Source organism: Electrophorus electricus, chromosome 13 (assembly GCF_013358815.1).
Source record: "Electrophorus electricus isolate fEleEle1 chromosome 13, fEleEle1.pri, whole genome shotgun sequence".
In the NCBI taxonomy this organism is placed as follows: domain Eukaryota; kingdom Metazoa; phylum Chordata; class Actinopteri; order Gymnotiformes; family Gymnotidae; genus Electrophorus; species Electrophorus electricus.
The window spans coordinates 200818-222568 of record NC_049547.1 but is presented as its reverse complement, the minus strand read 5'-3'; the positions used below and the strand labels follow the sequence as shown (position 1 = coordinate 222568).

Here is a 21751-nt window from a genome sequence, read left to right as displayed (position 1 = left end):
AAACCTCTGTGCTATCAGCTGGTGTTTCCTCTCTGAAATACACCTCATCTCACACACACTCTTCCTGCCAGCGTGACAGAGACATGCGTGTTGGCATGTTTCCAGCTGGACGTGATGGGTGGTTGAGTCACTCCGCAACAACGCACTTTAGAAGTGTCTGTAATACGCTAATGAGGACGCAGAGTGATAGCACGGCGTGCGGAGTGGCTGAGCTATTCCTGTAGACTGGTAGTAGGGGAGTGCTAGATATTGCTGGTATTAATAGGCAAAGGGTTTATAACATCCATTCAGTTGGTGATGTTCCTTTATCAAGAGTCCAGCTGGTCATAAATTAAATTTACTTGGATTTGCAGACAATTATGGATTAAATATTGTATTTAATAACATAAACATGAAGGGTATAATAATAATATAACCAGGAAATAAGTCAGGCAGCAACAACAACCATAACTATTGTCCGAGTCCGTTTGAAAGATCATTTACTTCCATTCACCCCTTATACAGAAAGAGTTGCTTTGTCTTCTGTCCACGCCTCTGCTGTGGACATGACTAACCACCATGTTGTGTTAGTCCGGCTTTGTCGTGCTGCGTGCAGACTTGGGACACTTTGGGTCCTCTTCTCTTCTCCTCTCTTCTCTCTGCGTGTGCATACATTATTTTTACGGTGGGTTTCAGGGTTCAGCCCCACGCGCGTGTTCCAATAAGAGCACCATTAATGACGTCATGTCTGCAGGAGATTGGCTGCTGGGTTCAGCCACGAGCTCCTACCCCAACACAGTGAAACTTTTAAAGACTTTTCAACTTTATCCGCGAGCTTAAATATTGCGCACACGTAGCCCAGGCGGCGCGAGCTCCCAGCGACCCACGAGAGGACGCCGCTTCTAGTAACGTCGCCCGTCTCGAGCCTCTTTACATTTACGCTGGTTTTCTCTCTCTTGTAGTTCAGGTTTCCTCTGGAGTTCGTCTGATGGCCATTAGATGACATTGCTCAGGAATTAGGAACTTTTTCCTCGAGCTCCTCGGTCTTTTCTCTCTTCGTCTCCTCTGCCTGAGTTACGCACGGGCTCCCCTGCTCACTGAGACGCGCGCTCCTAGCGGATGTTAAATGGACATGGCTGTTATTAGGTGGGACGTTATATTTTCTTTTGGCGTGTTAATTTCGCCGGTATTGGTTTCCGCGGATCAGAGTGGTTTCCGGAGATACTACGTGCTGCAGCCCGGACAGAGAGGCACGGACAGGGTCCACGTGAGCTCCATTACATCGCGCTCTGGAGCCAGCGGACAACCGCACACGTACAACGTCGAGCTCACTGCTCGCTTCGGCGGCCAAGTCAGAACCCGGAGAACCGGTAACCGGGCCGTCCCGGCTGTGCCGCTCCGCCACGACGCCCAGCTCACGCAGCCCGTGCGGCACGCGAGCCATGCGGTGAAGCTGTCTGGGTAAGAACGGCTATTCAGACTTAGATTAGGGACGCATGCGAGGATATGCGCGGCCTCTTCTCATCGTTACATTGTACAGTATTTGACGGTAATATATAGACAGTAATAGAGTATTAATAATAGTTTATAGACCGTAATAATCCAGTGACCCAGAAAGCTCTCAGCATGTGCAGCACTATTCTTTACAGAATGCAGTGCAAGGACTGGATCTCGTGCCAGTGACCCTATAACCCTGGTGAAACGCTGCACACTGGAGGCCACAGCCCTCCCCCAGGTGCACATTACTGGTTATTAGACTGTCCTGTTGGAGTGAGCACAGAGTGAAGGAGGGAGGTTAGCTAGGAGGACAAAGTGCCCCATGAGAGCAGCCTCGTTCGGGGAGGAAGGAATAGAATGGGGTTAGAGTCTGGATCACACTAGTCGTGGGAAAGGGTTGAATCTGGGGGTTATGGTCAGGACGATGAATCTGTCCCGTGTGAGTGTGTGTGTCTGGATGAGGTTCAGAGAGTTCACCTGTCTTTGAGTGAATGTGTTTGCTTCTATGTATGTGTAGTCCCTCTTATTGGTGTGTGTGTGTGTGTGTGTGTGTGCGTACATATGTCTTGTCCACATTCTCAAATATTGCACGTGTGTGTATGTGTAGTTGTATGTGAATGTTCATGGTTCCAGCAGTGTGTGAATAGTGGGTGTGTGGTCTTAAGTGAGTCAGTGACCGAGACGGCGAAACCCACGGTGTGTGTCTCGCTGTCATTGCAGTGTAAACGTCTGTGGAGGGCAGTGCTGTATTGGATGGAGCAAAGCCCCAGGGTCTCAGCGCTGCACCAAACGTGAGTATTACAGAGCTTCTGCTCTGAGTCTCAGCTCTACCACACTGCTGCTCTGATGAGTCTCAGCTTTACCACACTGCTGCTCTGATGAGTCTCAGCTCTACCACACTGCTGCTCTGATGAGTCTCAGCTCTACCACACTGCTGCTCTGATGAGTCTCAGCTCTACCACACTGCTGCTCTGATGAGTCTCAGCTCTACCACACTGCTGCTCTGATGAGTCTCAGCTCTACCACACTGCTGCTTTGATGAGTCTCAGCTCTACCACACTGCTGCTCTGAGTCTCAGCTCTACCACACTACTGCTCTGATGAGTCTCAGCTCTACCACACTGCTGCTCTGATGAGTCTCAGCTCTACCACACTGCTGCTCTGATCAGTATTTTTGTCCTTATTCTTTGTATAATTCATGTAAAATGATGGTGTGATCTTCTGATTTATCCACCATGCACCATTGCCCAGAACAAGGGTGGTTGTTTCTCTTTTTCCGTCCCCGTTCCGTCGTGGAGTAGTTCTCCCTTCTGCTCCCCTTTGGCTCATTTGAAGCCTTGAATCTCCTCAGTGTAAAGTTGCATTGTGACAACATCTGTTGTTACAAATACTATACAAATAAAATCCAACTGGACTGAATTGAGTTGCTCTGCGTCTTTCACTGCCCTGGACCTCACGGCCGTAAGATGCACAAGACATGTCCCACCCAGCACCACACTGCAGGCTAAAGCAGTGAGGCTTGCTATGCTGGGCTGGTGTGTGCTGCCCAGATCTCAGTGTAGTGGCCAGAACACACCTTCCAAGTGGACAGAAGAATCAGGTGTCCTTTTAATGCCTGACCAGAAGAGTTCAAGACCCTCCTTGCCTGCATTAATAATTTTGTGCTTTGGTTTATTTTGATCAACAACTTCAACCAGGTCCATCTGTGTAGATCTTCAGAGTGACAGAGTGATGTGCGTCAGCCACAGAGATGTTTGGATTAGCAGTAGTGTCCAGGTTGTAAGGATACGTGCTGAGAGTTTATCATGCTGTGTTAGGGAATTTGGTACCATTCCTGGACCAGTAGTGGTGCAGTTTTGGAAATTCCCAGTATTCCTGATTGGAATAGTTAAATGACTGTTAGTAATCCCTACCACATTGAATAAGTGATGAGGTGAAGGACATGCCGTGTGATTTCAGAGTCCTGCAGCTATGCGGCTACGGCTAGCTGTGGCATGGTGGATCAAAGGCTTACGGATACGAGCGCTGTTTTTATGATGGCTTTTATAAATAACCACAGTGGCAGCTGCACATCCTACAGGCCAAATCAGTGGTGTCAGACCCGGGGGTGGGGGTGTGGAGGGTAAACGGGGGAGTGAGAGAGAGAGGGGGGGGGGCAGGTGAGCTTTGGAGTCAGTGCTGAGGGAAGCGAGATGGCAGAACAGAGGCCCGGAGACAGAGGAGCAGACAAGATCCAGGACAGAGAGCCAGTCCTGGCCTTCCTGGAATTGCTTCCTCACTGGCTCCTGGAGCTGTGCCAGCGGGTTATATAAGAGACAGGCTGATCTGTGAGCCCAGGTCTCGAGGGGCGGAGCCTCAGGGCTTCCTCGTCTCCCCCACCAACCACCATCTGTCTCTTACTTTTAATAGACATTCTTGTTCCCAACCTTTGACACCCAGGTTTAATAGATGGCTTTTGGCTGTTCCTGCTCCTTGTGTGTAATTGATATCTTGTCTGCGATCTCTCCTACGTCATGCCTTCACTCTCCTCCTCCGGCTCTGGATTGATAAAATGCCTTTTTTTTTTGCTGTCTGGGGTCTCCTTCCAGGGGTCCTCCTTTGGGAGGACGGAACATGTCTTACCTAAACTGCTGACCTCATACATCAGATGGACATTTTTTGGTTTAGGCATATTCGACAGACAATGCAGCCCAGAGAATTTCTTATGGTTTCTGACTCCTGGTTCCTGAAGCCTTGTGTGTCCGGTGTGGTATGTGCAGGTGTGTACATGTGTAAATATGTATGTAATTATGTATGTGAATAAATGTTTGTGTGTGTGTCTGTGTGTGTTCATAGCGTGAGTGGTATGTCCCTGTGTTTGTGTGTGTGTGTGTGTGTGTGTGTGTGTGTGTGTGTGTGTGGTCATTTCTGACTCCTGGTTCCTGAAGCCTTGTGTGTGGTTCTGGACCCCTACTGCACTGAACACTGTTGGCATTTATCAAAACGCACACGCGCACACACACACTTCATCCTCTTCAGCTAATGAGTATCAGCTCTACCGTCCTTCATTAGCTCAGATGTTTTATGAGCTGATTCAGGTGTGCTGGCCGGGACCTGAACAGTTCCCTTCTGCAGTATCTGGGCTCGACAGCCGAGCAGCTTTTCAGGGAGTTGTACACTCCTCAGTAGACGAGGCCAGTAGCTGTCTGTCCCTGCAGATGGGCCGTGAGTGTGTGTGATGGAGGCTACAGCTAAACACTCTTAGGGCAATTGATGTGTCTGTGAATCAGATCTGCATCGGTTTACTATTGGCGCCTAGCTCTGACATCACTGCAGTCCGAGCAGCACAGGATCGGCGAACTGATCACCCACGTTGCTTTGTGGCATCTGTTTCTCGATGGTGAAGACCCTCTATTAGAGGCCAGGATGAAGAGAGCTGAAGGGGTTAAAAGAGGTCGAAGTCCCAGAAAGCCCCTGTGTAAGTGGGTGGGAGATCCCTTTGGAGTGCCACCAGCAGCGTTCTTTGCTTCTTCAGTCATGGGGGAGACTTTGATTGGTGTATTTGATGTCAGGGGCCAAAATCCCCGAGCCAGCCAACCAGCACGGGGCCAGTGGGGTCTTCAATTTTCTGCGGAAATGTTAGAGAAAGTTTATAATGGAAAATGTGGCCAGAAAATATGTGAGCTGTGGCCAAAATGGTAAAAGTCTATGGCATGTTTTGTTGTTGTTTTTACACTTTTTATGAATGTTAACTAATGAATTTACCAGTATTCTTGAAGGATTGAATATTTATTTCAGAGCATCCTTGTGAGCTAGTTGCTTGTTGAGCTCTCTGGATTCCGTGGTTATGTCTCCTAGTTTGGTCATCGGCGTTTCCTAACCAGGAACATGACGGTGTACTGATAAGATTATTAATCCCGTGACAAGCACATGAATTTAACGTTTGGTCCTTGGTCATCTTTTCCCCACTGTAAGGGGTCCGTGAAACGTTGGGGAGACATCCGTGCTGCAAGCAGGTCTGGCTTTTATGTGTGCTCCTCTGTTGTCTGCTCAGTGAGCTTCTCGGCATCAGTGACAGTCTGTTCCACACCCTCCTGTCACGGGACATGGGCCACAGCAGAAATCCTCCTGCTAAATGTTTAATAGAGGTGTGTGTGTGAGTGTGTGTGAGTGTGTGTGTGTGTGTGTGTGTGTGTGTGTGTGTGTGTGTGTGTGTGAGTGTGAGTGTGTGTGTGTGTGTGTGTGTGTGTCATTGCTGCCCCATTTTATTGGCAAGAAATTGAAATTCGAGTTGCTCACCACAAGCGTCAAAGGCCAGTACTTTATGGCCAGGGCACTGACACAGGTTAATACCCCTCCGTGTTAATACCCCTCCGTGTTAATACCCCTCCGTGTTAATACCCCTCCGTGTTAATACCCCTTCGTGTTAATACTCCTCCATGTTTAAACCTGTCCCTGCTCTAAAGCTCCTTAAAGTGTCCCTGTATTAACTCACCCCAGTTTATTCAGGAAAAAAACTAAACTGTGCAGTGCTGCTATTGGTTGATATTGGAGGTGACTAGCAGTGTTCTTCTGTGCTTACTGCATAAGGACCACAGCACAGTGCTACCAAATGTACATACAGGAAAGATCTTTTAGTCTAGGATCAGGTACAATCTGCGTTCAGACTTAAAAATGTCCCGTAATGTGATTTGGCGTCTCCTTCCTTGCTGAGGACTGTGGGTTTGTATACCAATAGGAACCATATGACAGACAATTGTGAGGAGTTTGTTATGCTCTTGTAATTGTTTGCTGAGCTGGTTAAGTTTAGGCTGGGATATCTGAAGCATTCAGGAATGTTTTTCCATGGCACCATGAGAGTCTGTGGGAACAGTTAACTGAACTTGTCCCAAAAAGCGTTGTGTGACAGTGAACACAGGCTGTGTGGAGGGGACCCTCTTCACACTAAAGACAGAATCTTCTTATGGGAGACGAGCAGTTTCTTCCAACACAGCTCCAGAAGGCATAATATGGTTGCTTCTAAAACACCTTTCTAGGAACTCCCACGGGAGTCCGACTCACTGCACTGTGTGCAGACTTTCAGTGACCATTATGCATAATGTATTATGTATTACTAACGCATTATGCATGATTTGGAGAACACCTGGTGCTTCCTGTGTGTGACTGCAGCTCTGACCCTTGCTCCTCATGCAGCAGTTTGCGTGAAGCACCTCCAGGTGTGTGCGTCTCCCAGGCCGCCCATCTGTTCTCGGGCTCGTGGGCGGCGGCCCTGGCGTGCTTTTCCTCATCATTGAACTTGGGCCAAAGCCCACGAGTCGAATTCCAGGGAAAACAGCATGAAAATATTTCAGTGTGGCGCACGCCACACGCCAGGGAGGAAGGAGAGAGCTCACTCAATCCTAGTCTCTCTCCGAGGGATGGTAGGAATGAGCACAGGTGAAAGGGGACATGATGATGATGATGATGATGTTGATAACTGAATGAGGAGAAAGATGGTTTACAGAGTCAGTTTTTATCTTTTCTCTCTACAGGATGGTTGAGGAAGAAGGACAAACTGGAAATGAGAGAGAGATAGAGAGAGAAAAAGAGACAGGGAGAGAGACAGACACAGTGAGAGAGAGAGAGAAATGAGGTGGGCCTTACAATTACAAGCTGTACTCACCCACTCCAAGCACCAGTATTGTCCTGTGAAGTCTGACTGTCCCCCGCTGGACCCTGTCCATGCGCATGTGACTTAACATGTACTGGACCACCAAAGGACACAGGTATTAGCCAGATACTTTAATATACATTTATGTATAAATGCGCATGTAAGTACTGCTTATGCAAACAGTTATGCATACAGCATGAACTGATACACGTGCATTTATATATATATTTCCCCCCAAGGTCTCCAGAGAAATGTGGACATATGATACCTGCCCTTTAGTCTTCATTCACTGTCGTCCACAGAGAGGCACAGTGTTCGGTTGGGAGCGCAAGTTTTTAGTTTGTCCTTGCTACAGGGTACCTTTAGCATAAGGCTCGTGAGGTTCTTGTGCTGCTATTTATGTCTTGGATTGTCTCGTGTCAGCGGTGTGCAGCCCGCCAGCGCGCAGTCTCGAGCCCATGTGTCTTTCGTAAACGCTGGAAACTCTCTGTCTGCCTGGAAATACTGCACGAGGAAAACAGGCTTATCGCCCGCACTTTCTGGTGTGCTCGTGCTGTTGAGAGCGATTAAAAACAAGTGATGCAACAGATTTCAGTATAGATCTGTGCGGAAACAGCTAATAAAGCCAGAATGAACAGCGCAGGCTGAGTCAGCACTGCACACGAGTGCTCTGTCACGCTGGCTTGCGCCCTCTCTCAGGTCCTGTGTCCTTTATGAATCACTTTGGATGTTGATGGGTCATGATGGGTCATGGGCCCAGATGCCTCCACTTTTAGCGACCTTTGTGAAGCTCTGAGGGGCGGGGCATCTGTACTTCTGACTACTGAGTTTACCTTTACTTTAGAAAAACCAGTAACTATTATAGTCCTTCACCACAGATTCTGAATGATGTACAGCTATGTAGAGACCATCTCAGTAAGAGCCGAGATCTGAGAATACTTCTAACGGCACACAGAGAAAGAAAGAGAGGTGTGTTTTCACACACGGATTTGACAGCAGCTCTGTGGTACTAAACAGGCTTATTATGTGAATGTAAATCCCCAGGCGGCGTGGCTGCTAGCACGGGTCGGGCTGGCACGGGTCGGGCTGGCACGGGTCAGGCTGGCACGGGTCAGGCTGGCACGGGTCGGGCTGGCACGGGTCGGGCTGGCACGGGTCAGGCTGGCACGGGTCGGGCTGGCACGGGTCAGGCTGGCACGGGTCAGGCTGGCACGAGTCGGAATGTCTCTATTACTGCAACGCTCGGCCCAGCCATGCGGCCCACATAGGACTGAGTTATACAGTACACACTCTACTATCCTCAACCTGCTCTCTGTGGAAATGGGAAGTTTGTCTTGTTCTTCACCTCCTTGTGTCTGCCATATGCTCTGTATCTGTGTGTGTGTATGTATGTGTGTGTGTGCTCGACGGTCTTTTGTTATCCTCATGTCTTATCCACTCACATCTAGTGATGGGATAACAAAACAAATGGTCACTGAACTAATCATCTGTGATCTTTATCTAGTTTTGCATGTTGTGTATTGCAGATCCAAAACCAGAGCAGCTCGTTGCTCAGACGCGCCGTTCTGGGAGCAGACAGGAGGTTCTAACTTCCACATCGCTGGAATGAACCTCTGCAGAAACATTATACCAAAGCGCTCCTGCCTTCAGCTGATCAGTGCGTTGGTCTGAAAGGTGCTTGCGAGCTTGTTCAGGTTTGTGTGTGTGCAGGTGTGTGTATGTGAGAGAGATCGAACAGTGCTCTTCTGTTGTACCTGTTTCAGACTGTGAGCCCCTCGTAGTGGGGGCTTGAGGGAAATGATTTACACAGTGTGGAAAAGAAATCACTCGCCCCACTCAGCGCAGGGGGCACGTCTGGGGCTGTGAAAACGTAACTCCAGTGTGCTAGGAGAATGATGTCATTTATGATGTGACCACTTGTGCCATGGCTAAGGGTGTGTGTGTGTGTGTGTGTGTGTGTGTGAGGGTTGCTAAATACCCAGTGACTTATAGTCTGTATGGAAAGATTGATTAATGGTATATACAAAAAAAATAAATAAATTAATTATATATATATATATATATATATATATATAGTGGCAGTGTGCGTGTCTGTGTGTGAACAAGTGTTGCTTCATAGTGCTTCCTAACCTGAGATCCTCATCACTCGGGTTAAAGATGTATTTATCAAACACCTGTGTTCATCTAAGTTAACAACGGAGGCATTAAACACATGGACACTGGATCTTGTATCTAATACTTTGCCGTTGGAGTCAAATACTCTTGTTTGGGTAGTGCCACCTCCGAGGGTCTGTTGGTGTTGATGTCAGTGTTGGTGTTGGTATTGGTGGTGGTATGTTTGTTGGTGTTGATGGTGTTGGTGATGTGGGTGTTCGGTGTTGTTGATGGTGTTGGTGTCATTGTAGGTGTTGGTGTTTACATTTATATTTACGGCATTTAGCAGACGCTCTTATCCAGAGCAACTAACAAAAGTGCTTTGACATTTACTCAGAATACATCCTAGTACAGTACAGTAGGTTAGAGTCAAATATACCAATGAACTTGAATACTGTAGAAATACAGGGATCACTGCTGATGCCTAGAAGTACAAAAATATATAAGGTTTCTCTGAAACAATGATAAGTGCAATGAACAATAAGTGCTAGTTTGTTAAACATCAGTGTAATAAACAATACCCTTCAATAAGTACTAATTTAATACTAATAAGTACTAATTTAGATGGGTCATCAATCTGCATTTAAAGACTGCAAGGGACTCTGCTGTCTGGACAGTAAGTGGGAGTTCATTCCACCATCTTGGAGCCAGGACAGAAAATAGTCTCTATGCTTGTCTCCATGAGACCGGAAGCAAGGTATTTCAAGCCGAGCCGTACTTGAGGTTCGAAGTACTCGAGGTACAGATCGGGTTTTGTCCATTCACTTCATGTATGAAGGGGCTGGGCCATTTTTGGATTTGTACGCAAGCATCAAGGTTTTAAATCTGATGCGTGCAGCTACAGGGAGCCAATGAAGGGAGCCCAACAGTGGAGTGACGTGTGTGAACTTCAGAAGATTGAAGACCAGTCGTGCTGCTGCATTCTGGACAAGTTATAGAGGTTTGATGGCTCTTCGAGGAAGACTAGCAAGTAGCGAGTTGCAGTAGTCTAGTTTTGAGATCACAAGAGACTACACAAGCACCTGGGCAGCTTCCTGCAAGAGAAAGGGCAGAATCCTTCGTATGTTACAAAGGAGAAATCTGCAAGACCTGGTTAGATTAGAAACATGAGTTGAGAACAACAACTGGCTGTCCAAAGTTATGCCCAGACTACGGGCAGCTTCAGACGGTGATACCAGGGAGTTCTCAAAGGAAACTGTGAGGTCATGGTAAGGGTTGAGAGTACCTGGGATGTACAGAAGCTCTGGTTTACTAGGGTTGAGCTTCAAGTGGTGGGCTGTCATCCATGACCCAATGTCAGCCAAACATGCTGAGATACGTCTGGAGAACTGCGTGTCAGAGGGTGGAAAAAAAAGAAATATTTCAGTGTCATTGGCATAGTTGGTGGTGTTTGTGTTGGTGGTGTTGGTGTTGGTATGAGTGCTCTAGACTGTGCTCCAGGGCCCAGTGTCAGTGTTGATGTTGGTGTCAGTGTTTGTGTTGGTGGTGTTGGTGCTCCAGACTGTGCTCCATGGCCATGTGTTAGTGTTGGTGGTGTTAGTGTTGATGTCAGTGTTGGTGGTGTTGGTGGCCCAGTATATCCAGTATTTCCAGTATATCCAGTATATCTTTGCATGCTCCTCTTTCCTCTTCTTGCTGTCCTGTCCAGGACTGATGGCTTCCAGTCTCACTCAGTGACCCAGCAGCATTCTCCACCAGATGTGTGTGTGTGTGTGTGTGTGTGTGTGTGTGTGTGTGTGTGTGTGTGTGTGTCTGCGTGTGTGTGTCTGCGTGTGTGTGTCTGCGTGTGTGTGTCTGCGTGTGTGTGTCTGCGTGTGTCTGTGTGCGTGTGTCTGTGTGCGTGTGTCTGTGTCTGTGTGTGTGTGTGTCTGTGTGTGTGTGTGTCTGTGTGTGTGTGTCTGTGTGTGTGTCTGCGTGTGTGTGTCTGTGTCTGTGTGTGTGTCTGTGTGTGTGTGTCTGCGTGTGTGTGTGTGTGTGTGTGTGTCTGCGTGTGTGTGTGTGTCTGTGTGTCTGTGTGTGTGTGTGTGTGTGTGTAAGGGATATTAGGTTTCTCCAGGAGTCGGGTAGTAGCCTGTAATTACAGCAGTGAGGTGCAGGACAAGGGTTGTCATCTTTCAACTACAAAGCCTGCCCAGCCTAGTGGCCCAGAGTGGCTAAAACAGAAACACACACACACACACTCACATTTTGCTCATAGCAACAAACAAAGCCTGATTAAATCAATTTAGGAAGTAACTATTATTGTGTTGGTTAAATTACAGTTGTTTTTTATGGAGTCACATTTCATAGCAGAGTCAGAAACACCTACTGAGAAATGTCCTTATTATTGTAACTATGGTGTACTAAGGTGTACTATAAGGCACAATAAACTTCATCAAAATCCTGAAATATAAGAACGTTGTTTTATCATACACTCTCATATTCTGTTGCGGTTCCTACTGCAGACATTATGGGTGTATAATTGCGTAGGTTCTCTGGTGTGTAGCAGATTGACAGAACCACATGAATGTTCTCTCTGTTCCTTCTGTTTCAGCCAACTGTCTTCCCAAGTGCCAGAACGGGGGCATGTGTCTTCGACCGCAGATGTGTGTTTGCAAGCCCGGTTCTAAGGGCACATCCTGTGAGCAGACCACGCTGCCCCCTTCCTCTCACCCAGCTGGGCCTGGGAACGCTCACACCAATGGACACGGCACTGGCCAAACTGGTGGACACACCAATGGACATAGTGTGGTACCCCAGCGACCTATTCCACAGCAAGTCCTCCCACAGGGCCCCATTCATGGCCCCTTGCCTCTGTCCGGCAGCAGGAACCCTCACAGGACCCTGACCATGAAGGCCAACTCCAACGGAGCGGTTCCGTTCCAGCATCAGTGAGTGCTTTGAGTTCAGTGCTCTGTAACACAGGCCTCTGGTTGAGTTATAGCTCATTATCATGTGGCCCATTAACTTAAGAGTCGTGATGCGACAAAATGCAACCAATTGCAACAGAAATGTTCTAAAATCAGGATGGTTTACATCAAAGTACCAAATTAAACCTTAAGATTTAAGTTACCGTTTGGGAATAAGAGTTAGTTTGCTGCATTAGTAATGTGATCTCCCCAGTTAGTGACATAGTTGGGAGGCACTGTTAGCCGTGGAGCCATGATCTTGCATTTGTGGGAGGCATTAAATGTGTGCAGATGAGTGACAGTAAGTCATGGGCGTATTGTTGCATATGGGTTCTTAGATAAGGTGCCTAGTTATATTGTTTGTAATTGTTTATTAAAGTCTTTGTGTTTCTGTGACGCTGGCCGCACAGATGAAGTGAGAGGCAAGTCCGAGCTGACAATAACGAACAAAAATCCACAAACAACAAAAGATGCTGGTAGCAGTGCAATATGCAGCTCGTCTCACAGCGGTGGTCCGTCAATGTGCAGCGTCCTCTCTTGGACCTACAGGATTAAATAGTGGAGTCAAGTTAGAACAGGTGTATTGCATTAATATGTTGGTGATTGGGAGCATGGCAGAACAGAAGTATGGCCCCTTTCAGGAGTGGGTGTGTACTTCCTGGCTGATGGCTGGTCAACCATGACAGTTTCTTTCCTGTTAATGTATACATGTGAGATCTTTGCTGTCTTGGCAAGAGTCTCAGTGTATTTTGGTCTGGATGGTGTTTTGGTCTGGATGTTGGTGTGTACTTGGATGTCAGGGTGTTTTGGTCTGGATGGTGGTGTGTGGGTGGGTCTGGATATCGGTGTGTGTGTGGGTCTGGATGTCGGTGTGTGTGTGGGTCTGGATGTCGGTGTGTGTGTGGGTCTGGATGTCGGTGTGTGTGTGTGGGTCTGGATGTCGGTGTGTGTGTGTGGGTCTGGATGTCGGTGTGTGTGTATGGGTCTGGATGTCGGTGTGTGTGTGGGTCTGGATGTCAGGGTGTTTTGGTCTAGATGTCGGTGTGTGTGGGTCTGGATGTCGGTGTGTGTGTGGGTCTGGATGTCAGTGTGTGTGTGGGTCTGGATGTCGGTGTGTGTGTGGGTCTGGATGTCGGTGTGTGTGTGGGTCTGGATGTCAGGATGTGTTGGTCTAGATGTCGGTGTGTGTGGGTCTGGATGTCGGTGTGTGTGTGTGGGTCTGGATGTCGGTGTGTGGGTCTGGATGTCGGTGTGTGGGTCTGGATGTCGGTGTGTGGGTCTGGATGTCGGTGTTTTGGTCTGGATGTCGGTGTGTGTGGGTCTGGATGTCAGGGTGTTTTGGTCTGGATGGTGATGTGTGTGTGGGTCTGGATGTCGATGTGTGTGGGTCTGGATGTCGATGTGTGTGGGTCTGGATGTCGGTGTGTGTGGGTCTGGATGTCAGGGTGTTTTGGTCTGGATGGTGGTGTGTGTGTGGGTCTGGATGTCGGTGTGTGTGTGGGTCTGGATGTCGGTGTGTGTGTGGGTCTGGATGTCGGTGTGTGTGTGGGTCTGGATGTCGGTGTGTGTGGGCCTGGATGTCGGTGTGTGTGGGTCTGGATGTTGGTGTGTGTGGGTCTGGATGTCGGTGTGTGGGTCTGGATGTCGGTGTTTTGGTCTGGATGTCGGTGTGTGTGGGTCTGGATGTCAGGTTGTTTTGGTCTGGATGGTGGTGTGTGTGTGGGTCTGGATGTCGATGTGTGTGGGTCTGGATGTCGGTGTGTGTGTGGGTCTGGATGTCGGGGTGTTTTGGTCTGGATGTTGGTGTGTGTGGGTCTGGATGTCGATGTGTGTGGGTCTGGATGTCGGTGTGTGTGTGGGTCTGGATGGCGGTGTGTTTTGGTCTAGATGTTGGTGTGTGTGGGTCTGGATGTCGGTGCGTGTGTGGGTCTGGATGTCGGTGCGTGTGTGGGTGTGGATGTCGGTGCATGTGTGGATCTGGTTGTCGGTGCGTGTGTGGGTCTGGATGGTGGTGTGTGTGTGGGTCTGGATGTCAGGGTGTTTTGGTCTGGATGGTGGTGTGTGTGTGGGTCTGGATGTCGGTGTGTGTGTGGGTCTGGATGTCGGTGTGTGTGTGGGCCTGGATGTCGGTGTGTGTGGGCCTGGATGTCGGTGTGTGTGGGTCTGGATGTCGGTGCGTGTGTGGATCTGGTTGTCGGTGCGTGTGTGGGTCTGGATGGTGGTGTGTGTTTGGGTCTGGATGGTGGTGTGTGTGTGGGTCTGGATGTCGGTGTGTGTGTGGGTCTGGATGTCGGTGTGTGTGTGGGTCTGGATGTCGGTGTGTGTGTGGGTCTGGATGTCGGTGTGTGTGGGTCTGGATGTCGGTGTGTGTGGGTCTGGATGTCGGTGTGTGTGGGTCTGGATGTCAGGGTGTTTTGGTCTGGATGGTGGTGTGTGTGTGGGTCTGGATGTCGGTGTGTGTGTGGGTCTGGATGTCGGTGTGTGTGTGGGCCTGGATGTCGGTGTGTGTGGGCCTGGATGTCGGTGTGTGTGGGTCTGGATGTCGGTGTGTGGGTCTGGATGTCGGTGTTTTGGTCTGGATGTCGGTGTGTGTGGGTCTGGATGGTGGTGTGTGTTTGGGTCTGGATGGTGGTGTGTGTGGGTCTGGATGGTGGTGTGTGTGTGCGTCTGGATGTCGGTGTGTGTGTGGGTCTGGATGTCGGTGTGTGTGTGGGTCTGGATGTCGGTGTGTGTGGGTCTGGATGTCAGGGTGTTTTGGTCTGGATGGTGATGTGTGTGTGGGTCTGGATGGTGGTGTGTGTGTGGGTCTGGATGTCGATGTGTGTGGGTCTTGATGTCAGTGTGTGTGTGGGTCTGGATGGTGGTGTGTTTTGGTCTGGATGTCGGTGTGTGTGGATCTGGATGTCAGGGTGTGTGGGTCTGGATGTCGGTGTGTGTGGGTCTGGATGTCGGTGCGTGTGTGGGTCTGGATGTCGGTGCGTGTGTGGGTCTGGATGTCGGTGGGTGTGGATGTCGGTGTGTGTGTGGGTCTGGATGGTGGTGTGTGTTTGGGTCTGGATGGTGGTGTGTGTGGGTCTGGATGGTTGTGTGTGTGGGTCTGGATGTCGGTGTGTGTGTGGGTCTGGATGTCGGTGTGTGTGTGGGCCTGGATGTCGGTGTGTGTGGGTCTGGATGTCGGTGTGGGTGTGGATGTCGGTGTGTGTGTGGGTGTGGATGTCGGTGTGTGTGTGGGTCTGGATGGTGGTGTGTGTGTGGGTCTGGATGGTGGTGTGTGTGTGGGTCTGGATGGTGGTGTGTGTGGGTCTGGATGTCGGTGTGTGTGTGGGTCTGGATGTCGGTGTGTGTGTGGGCCTGGATGTCGGTGTGTGTGGGCCTGGATGTCGGTGTGTGGGTCTGGATGTCAGTGTTTTGGTCTGGATGTCGGTGTGTGTGGGTCTGGATGTCGGTGTTTTGGTCTGGATGGTGATGTGTGTGTGGGTCTGGATGTCAGGGTGTTTTGGTCTGGATGGTGATGTGTGTGTGGGTCTGGATGGTGGTGTGTGTGTGGGTCTGGATGTCGATGTGTGTGGGTCTGGATGTCGATGTGTGTGGGTCTGGATGTCGGTGTGTGTGGGTCTGGATGTCAGGGTGTTTTGGTCTGGATGGTGGTGTGTGTGTGGGTCTGGATGTCGGTGTGTGTGTGGGTCTGGATGTCGGTGTGTGTGTGGGCCTGGATGTCGGTGTGTGTGGGCCTGGATGTCGGTGTGTGTGGGTCTGGATGTCGGTGTGTGTGGGTCTGGATGTCGGTGTGTGTGGGTCTGGATGTCGGTGTGTGGGTCTGAATGTCGGTGTTTTGGTCTGGATGTCGGTGTGTGTGGATCTGGATGTCAGGTTGTTTTGGTCTGGATGGTGATGTGTGTGTGGGTCTGGATGGTGGTGTGTGTGTGGGTCTGGATGTCGATGTGTGTGGGTGTGGATGTCGGTGTGTGTGTGGGTCTGGATGGTGGTGTGTGTGGGTCTGGATGTCAGGGTGTTTTGGTCTGGATGTTGGTGTGTGTGGGTCTGGATGTCGGTGTGTGTGGGTCTGGATGTCGGTGCGTGTGTGGGTCTGGATGTCGGTGTGTGTGGGTCTGGATGTCGGTGTGTGGGTCTGGATGTCGGTGTTTTGGTCTGGATGTCGGTGTGTGTGGGTCTGGATGTCGGTGTTTTGGTCTGGATGGTGATGTGTGTGTGGGTCTGGATGTCAGGGTGTTTTGGTCTGGATGGTGATGTGTGTGTGGGTCTGGATGGTGGTGTGTGTGTGGGTCTGGATGTCGATGTGTGTGGGTCTGGATGTCGATGTGTGTGGGTCTGGATGTCAGTGTGTGTGGGTCTGGATGTCAGGGTGTTTTGGTCTGGATGGTGGTGTGTGTGTGGGTCTGGATGTCGGTGTGTGTGTGGGTCTGGATGTCGGTGTGTGTGTGGGCCTGGATGTCGGTGTGTGTGGGCCTGGATGTCGGTGTGTGTGGGTCTGGATGTCGGTGTGTGTGGGTCTGGATGTCGGTGTGTGTGGGTCTGGATGTCGGTGTGTGGGTCTGGATGTCGGTGTTTTGGTCTGGATGTCGGTGTGTGTGGATCTGGATGTCAGGTTGTTTTGGTCTGGATGGTGATGTGTGTGTGGGTCTGGATGGTGGTGTGTGTGTGGGTCTGGATGTCGGTGTGTGTGTGGGTCTGGATGGTGGTGTGTGTGGGTCTGGATGTCAGGGTGTTTTGGTCTGGATGTTGGTGTGTGTGGGTCTGGATGTCGGTGTGTGTGGGTCTGGATGTCGGTGCGTGTGTGGGTCTGGATGTCGGTGCATGTGTGGGTCTGGATGTCGGTGCGTGTGTGGGTGTGGATGTCGGTGTGTGTGTGGGTCTGGATGGTGGTGTGTGTTTGGGTCTGGATGGTGGTGTGTGTGGGTCTGGATGGTTGTGTGTGGGTCTGGATGGTGGTGTGTGTGTGGGTCTGGATGTCGGTGTGTGTGTGGGTCTGGATGTCGGTGTGTGTGTGGGTCTGGATGTCGGTGTGTGTGTGGGCCTGGATGTCGGTGTGTGTGGGTCTGGATGTCAGGGTGTTTTGGTCTGGATGGTGATGTGTGTGTGGGTCTGGATGGTGGTGTGTGTGTGGGTCTGGATGTCGATGTGTGTGGGTCTTGATGTCAGTGTGTGTGTGGGTCTGGATGGTGGTGTGTTTTGGTCTGGATGTCGGTGTGTGTGGATCTGGATGTCAGGGTGTGTGGGTCTGGATGTCGGTGTGTGTGGGTCTGGATGTCGGTGCGTGTGTGGGTCTGGATGTCGGTGCGTGTGTGGGTCTGGATGTCGGTGGGTGTGGATGTCGGTGTGTGTGTGGGTCTGGATGGTGGTGTGTGTTTGGGTCTGGATGGTGGTGTGTGTGGGTCTGGATGGTTGTGTGTGTGGGTCTGGATGTCGGTGTGTGTGTGGGTCTGGATGTCGGTGTGTGTGTGGGCCTGGATGTCGGTGTGTGTGGGTCTGGATGTCGGTGTGGGTGTGGATGTCGGTGTGTGTGTGGGTGTGGATGTCGGTGTGTGTGTGGGTCTGGATGGTGGTGTGTGTGTGGGTCTGGATGGTGGTGTGTGTGTGGGTCTGGATGGTGGTGTGTGTGGGTCTGGATGTCGGTGTGTGTGTGGGTCTGGATGTCGGTGTGTGTGTGGGCCTGGATGTCGGTGTGTGTGGGCCTGGATGTCGGTGTGTGGGTCTGGATGTCAGTGTTTTGGTCTGGATGTCGGTGTGTGTGGGTCTGGATGTCGGTGTTTTGGTCTGGATGGTGATGTGTGTGTGGGTCTGGATGTCAGGGTGTTTTGGTCTGGATGGTGATGTGTGTGTGGGTCTGGATGGTGGTGTGTGTGTGGGTCTGGATGTCGATGTGTGTGGGTCTGGATGTCGATGTGTGTGGGTCTGGATGTCGGTGTGTGTGGGTCTGGATGTCAGGGTGTTTTGGTCTGGATGGTGGTGTGTGTGTGGGTCTGGATGTCGGTGTGTGTGTGGGTCTGGATGTCGGTGTGTGTGTGGGCCTGGATGTCGGTGTGTGTGGGCCTGGATGTCGGTGTGTGTGGGTCTGGATGTCGGTGTGTGTGGGTCTGGATGTCGGTGTGTGTGGGTCTGGATGTCGGTGTGTGGGTCTGAATGTCGGTGTTTTGGTCTGGATGTCGGTGTGTGTGGATCTGGATGTCAGGTTGTTTTGGTCTGGATGGTGATGTGTGTGTGGGTCTGGATGGTGGTGTGTGTGTGGGTCTGGATGTCGATGTGTGTGGGTGTGGATGTCGGTGTGTGTGTGGGTCTGGATGGTGGTGTGTGTGGGTCTGGATGTCAGGGTGTTTTGGTCTGGATGTTGGTGTGTGTGGGTCTGGATGTCGGTGTGTGTGGGTCTGGATGTCGGTGCGTGTGTGGGCCTGGATGTCGGTGTGTGTGGGTCTGGATGTCGGTGTGTGGGTCTGGATGTCGGTGTTTTGGTCTGGATGTCGGTGTGTGTGGGTCTGGATGTCGGTGTTTTGGTCTGGATGGTGATGTGTGTGTGGGTCTGGATGTCAGGGTGTTTTGGTCTGGATGGTGATGTGTGTGTGGGTCTGGATGGTGGTGTGTGTGTGGGTCTGGATGTCGATGTGTGTGGGTCTGGATGTCGATGTGTGTGGGTCTGGATGTCAGTGTGTGTGGGTCTGGATGTCAGGGTGTTTTGGTCTGGATGGTGGTGTGTGTGTGGGTCTGGATGTCGGTGTGTGTGTGGGTCTGGATGTCGGTGTGTGTGTGGGCCTGGATGTCGGTGTGTGTGGGCCTGGATGTCGGTGTGTGTGGGTCTGGATGTCGGTGTGTGTGGGTCTGGATGTCGGTGTGTGTGGGTCTGGATGTCGGTGTGTGGGTCTGGATGTCGGTGTTTTGGTCTGGATGTCGGTGTGTGTGGATCTGGATGTCAGGTTGTTTTGGTCTGGATGGTGATGTGTGTGTGGGTCTGGATGGTGGTGTGTGTGTGGGTCTGGATGTCGGTGTGTGTGTGGGTCTGGATGGTGGTGTGTGTGGGTCTGGATGTCAGGGTGTTTTGGTCTGGATGTTGGTGTGTGTGGGTCTGGATGTCGGTGTGTGTGGGTCTGGATGTCGGTGCGTGTGTGGGTCTGGATGTCGGTGCATGTGTGGGTCTGGATGTCGGTGCGTGTGTGGGTGTGGATGTCGGTGTGTGTGTGGGTCTGGATGGTGGTGTGTGTTTGGGTCTGGATGGTGGTGTGTGTGGGTCTGGATGGTTGTGTGTGGGTCTGGATGGTGGTGTGTGTGTGGGTCTGGATGTCGGTGTGTGTGTGGGTCTGGATGTCGGTGTGTGTGTGGGCCTGGATGTCGGTGTGTGTGGGCCTGGATGTCGGTGTGTGTGGGTCTGGATGTCGGTGTGTGGGTCTGGATGTCAGGGTGTTTTGGTCTGGATGGTGATGTGTGTGTGGGTCTGGATGGTGGTGTGTGTGTGGGTCTGGATGTCGATGTGTGTGGGTCTGGATGTCGATGTGTGTGGGTCTGCATGTCGGTGTGTGTGTGGGTCTGGATGTCAGGGTGTTTTGGTCTGGATGTTGGTGTGTGTGGGTCTGGATGTCGATGTGTGTGGGTCTGGATGTCGCTGTGTGTGTGGGTCTGGATGTTGGTGTGTGTGTGGGTGTGGACGTCGGTGTGTGTGTGGGTCTGGATGGTGGTGTGTGTGTGGGTCTGGATGGTGGTGTGTGTTTGGATCTGGATGGTGGTGTGTGTGGGTCTGGATGGTTGTGTGTGGGTCTGGATGTCGGTGTGTGTGGGTCTGGATGTCGGTGTGTGGGTCTGGATGTCGGTGTTTTGGTCTGGATGTCGGTGTGTGTGGGTCTGGATTTCAGGGTGTTTTGGTCTGGATGTCGGTGTGTGTGGGTCTGGATGTCAGTGTGTGTGGGTCTGGATGTCGGTGCGTGTGTGGGTCTGGATGTCGGTGCGTGTGTGGATCTGGATGTCGGTGCGTGTGTGGGTCTGGATGGTGGTGTGTGTTTGGGTCTGGATGGTGGTGTGTGTGTGGGTCTGGATGTCGGTGTGTGTGTGGGTCTGGATGTCGGTGTGTGTGTGGGTCTGGATGTCGGTGTGTGTGTGGGTCTGGATGTCGGTGTGTGTGGGTCTGGATGTCGGTGTGTGTGGGTCTGGATGTCGGTGTGTGTGGGTCTGGATGTCAGGGTGTTTTGGTCTGGATGGTGGTGTGTGTGTGGGTCTGGATGTCGGTGTGTGTGTGGGTCTGGATGTCGGTGTGTGTGTGGGCCTGGATGTCGGTGTGTGTGGGCCTGGATGTCGGTGTGTGTGGGCCTGGATGTCGGTGTGTGTGGGTCTGGATGTCGGTGTGTGGGTCTGGATGTCGGTGTTTTGGTCTGGATGTCGGTGTGTGTGGGTCTGGATGGTGGTGTGTGTTTGGGTCTGGATGGTGGTGTGTGTGGGTCTGGATGGTGGTGTGTGTGTGCGTCTGGATGTCGGTGTGTGTGTGCGTCTGGATGTCGGTGTGTGTGTGGGTCTGGATGTCGGTGTGTGTGTGGGTCTGGATGTCGGTGTGTGTGGGTCTGGATGTCAGGGTGTTTTGGTCTGGATGGTGATGTGTGTGTGGGTCTGGATGGTGGTGTGTGTGTGGGTCTGGATGTCGATGTGTGTGGGTCTTGATGTCAGTGTGTGTGTGGGTCTGGATGGTGGTGTGTTTTGGTCTGGATGTCGGTGTGTGTGGGTCTGGATGTCAGGGTGTGTGGGTCTGGATGTCGGTGTGTGTGGGTCTGGATGTCGGTGCGTGTGTGGGTCTGGATGTCGGTGCGTGTGTGGGTCTGGATGTCGGTGCGTGTGTGGGTGTGGATGTCGGTGTGTGTGTGGGTCTGGATGGTGGTGTGTGTTTGGGTCTGGATGGTGGTGTGTGTGGGTCTGGATGGTTGTGTGTGTGGGTCTGGATGTCGGTGTGTGTGGGTCTGGATGTCGGTGTGGGTGTGGATGTCGGTGTGTGTGTGGGTGTGGATGTCGGTGTGTGTGTGGGTCTGGATGGTGGTGTGTGTGTGTGTCTGGATGGTGGTGTGTGTGTGGGTCTGGATGGTGGTGTGTGTTTGGGTCTGGATGGTGGTGTGTGTGGGTCTGGATGGTGGTGTGTGTGTGGGTCTGGATGTCGGTGTGTGTGTGGGCCTGGATGTCGGTGTGTGTGGGCCTGGATGTCGGTGTGTGTGGGCCTGGATGTCGGTGTGTGTGGGTCTGGATGTCGGTGTGTGTGGGTCTGGATGTCAGGGTGTTTTGGTCTGGATGTCAGGGTGTTTTGGTCTGGATGGTGGTGTGTGTGTGGGTCTGGATGTCAGTGTGTGTGGGTCTGGATGTCGGTGTGTGTGGGTCTGGATGTCGGTGTGTGTGAGTCTGGATGTCAGGGTGTTTTGGTCTGGATGTCAGGGTGTTTTGGTCTGGATGGTGGTGTGTGTGTGGGTCTGGATGTCAGTGTGTGTGGGTCTGGATGTCGGTGTGTGTGGGTCTGGATGTCGGTGTGTGTGGGTCTGGATGTCGGTGTGTGTGTGGGTCTGGATGTCGGTGTGTGTGGGTCTGGATGTCGGTGTGTGTGGGTCTGGATGTCGGTGTGTGTGGGTCTGGAT

The 21751-nt window shown here is 51.4% G+C and overlaps 1 protein-coding gene across 1 annotated transcript in view; it reads left to right on the top strand.

The window, feature by feature from the left end:
• The first annotated feature begins 446 nt into the window (after positions 1-446).
• The window catches only part of ltbp1 (latent transforming growth factor beta binding protein 1), a 124007-nt gene continuing 102702 nt past the window's right edge, over positions 447-21751 (top strand). The window contains 3 exon segments of the mRNA XM_035532542.1: positions 447-1440; positions 2197-2267; positions 11792-12128. Coding sequence (XP_035388435.1) covers positions 1106-1440; positions 2197-2267; positions 11792-12128 — 743 coding nt within the window. The 5' untranslated portion in view covers positions 447-1105.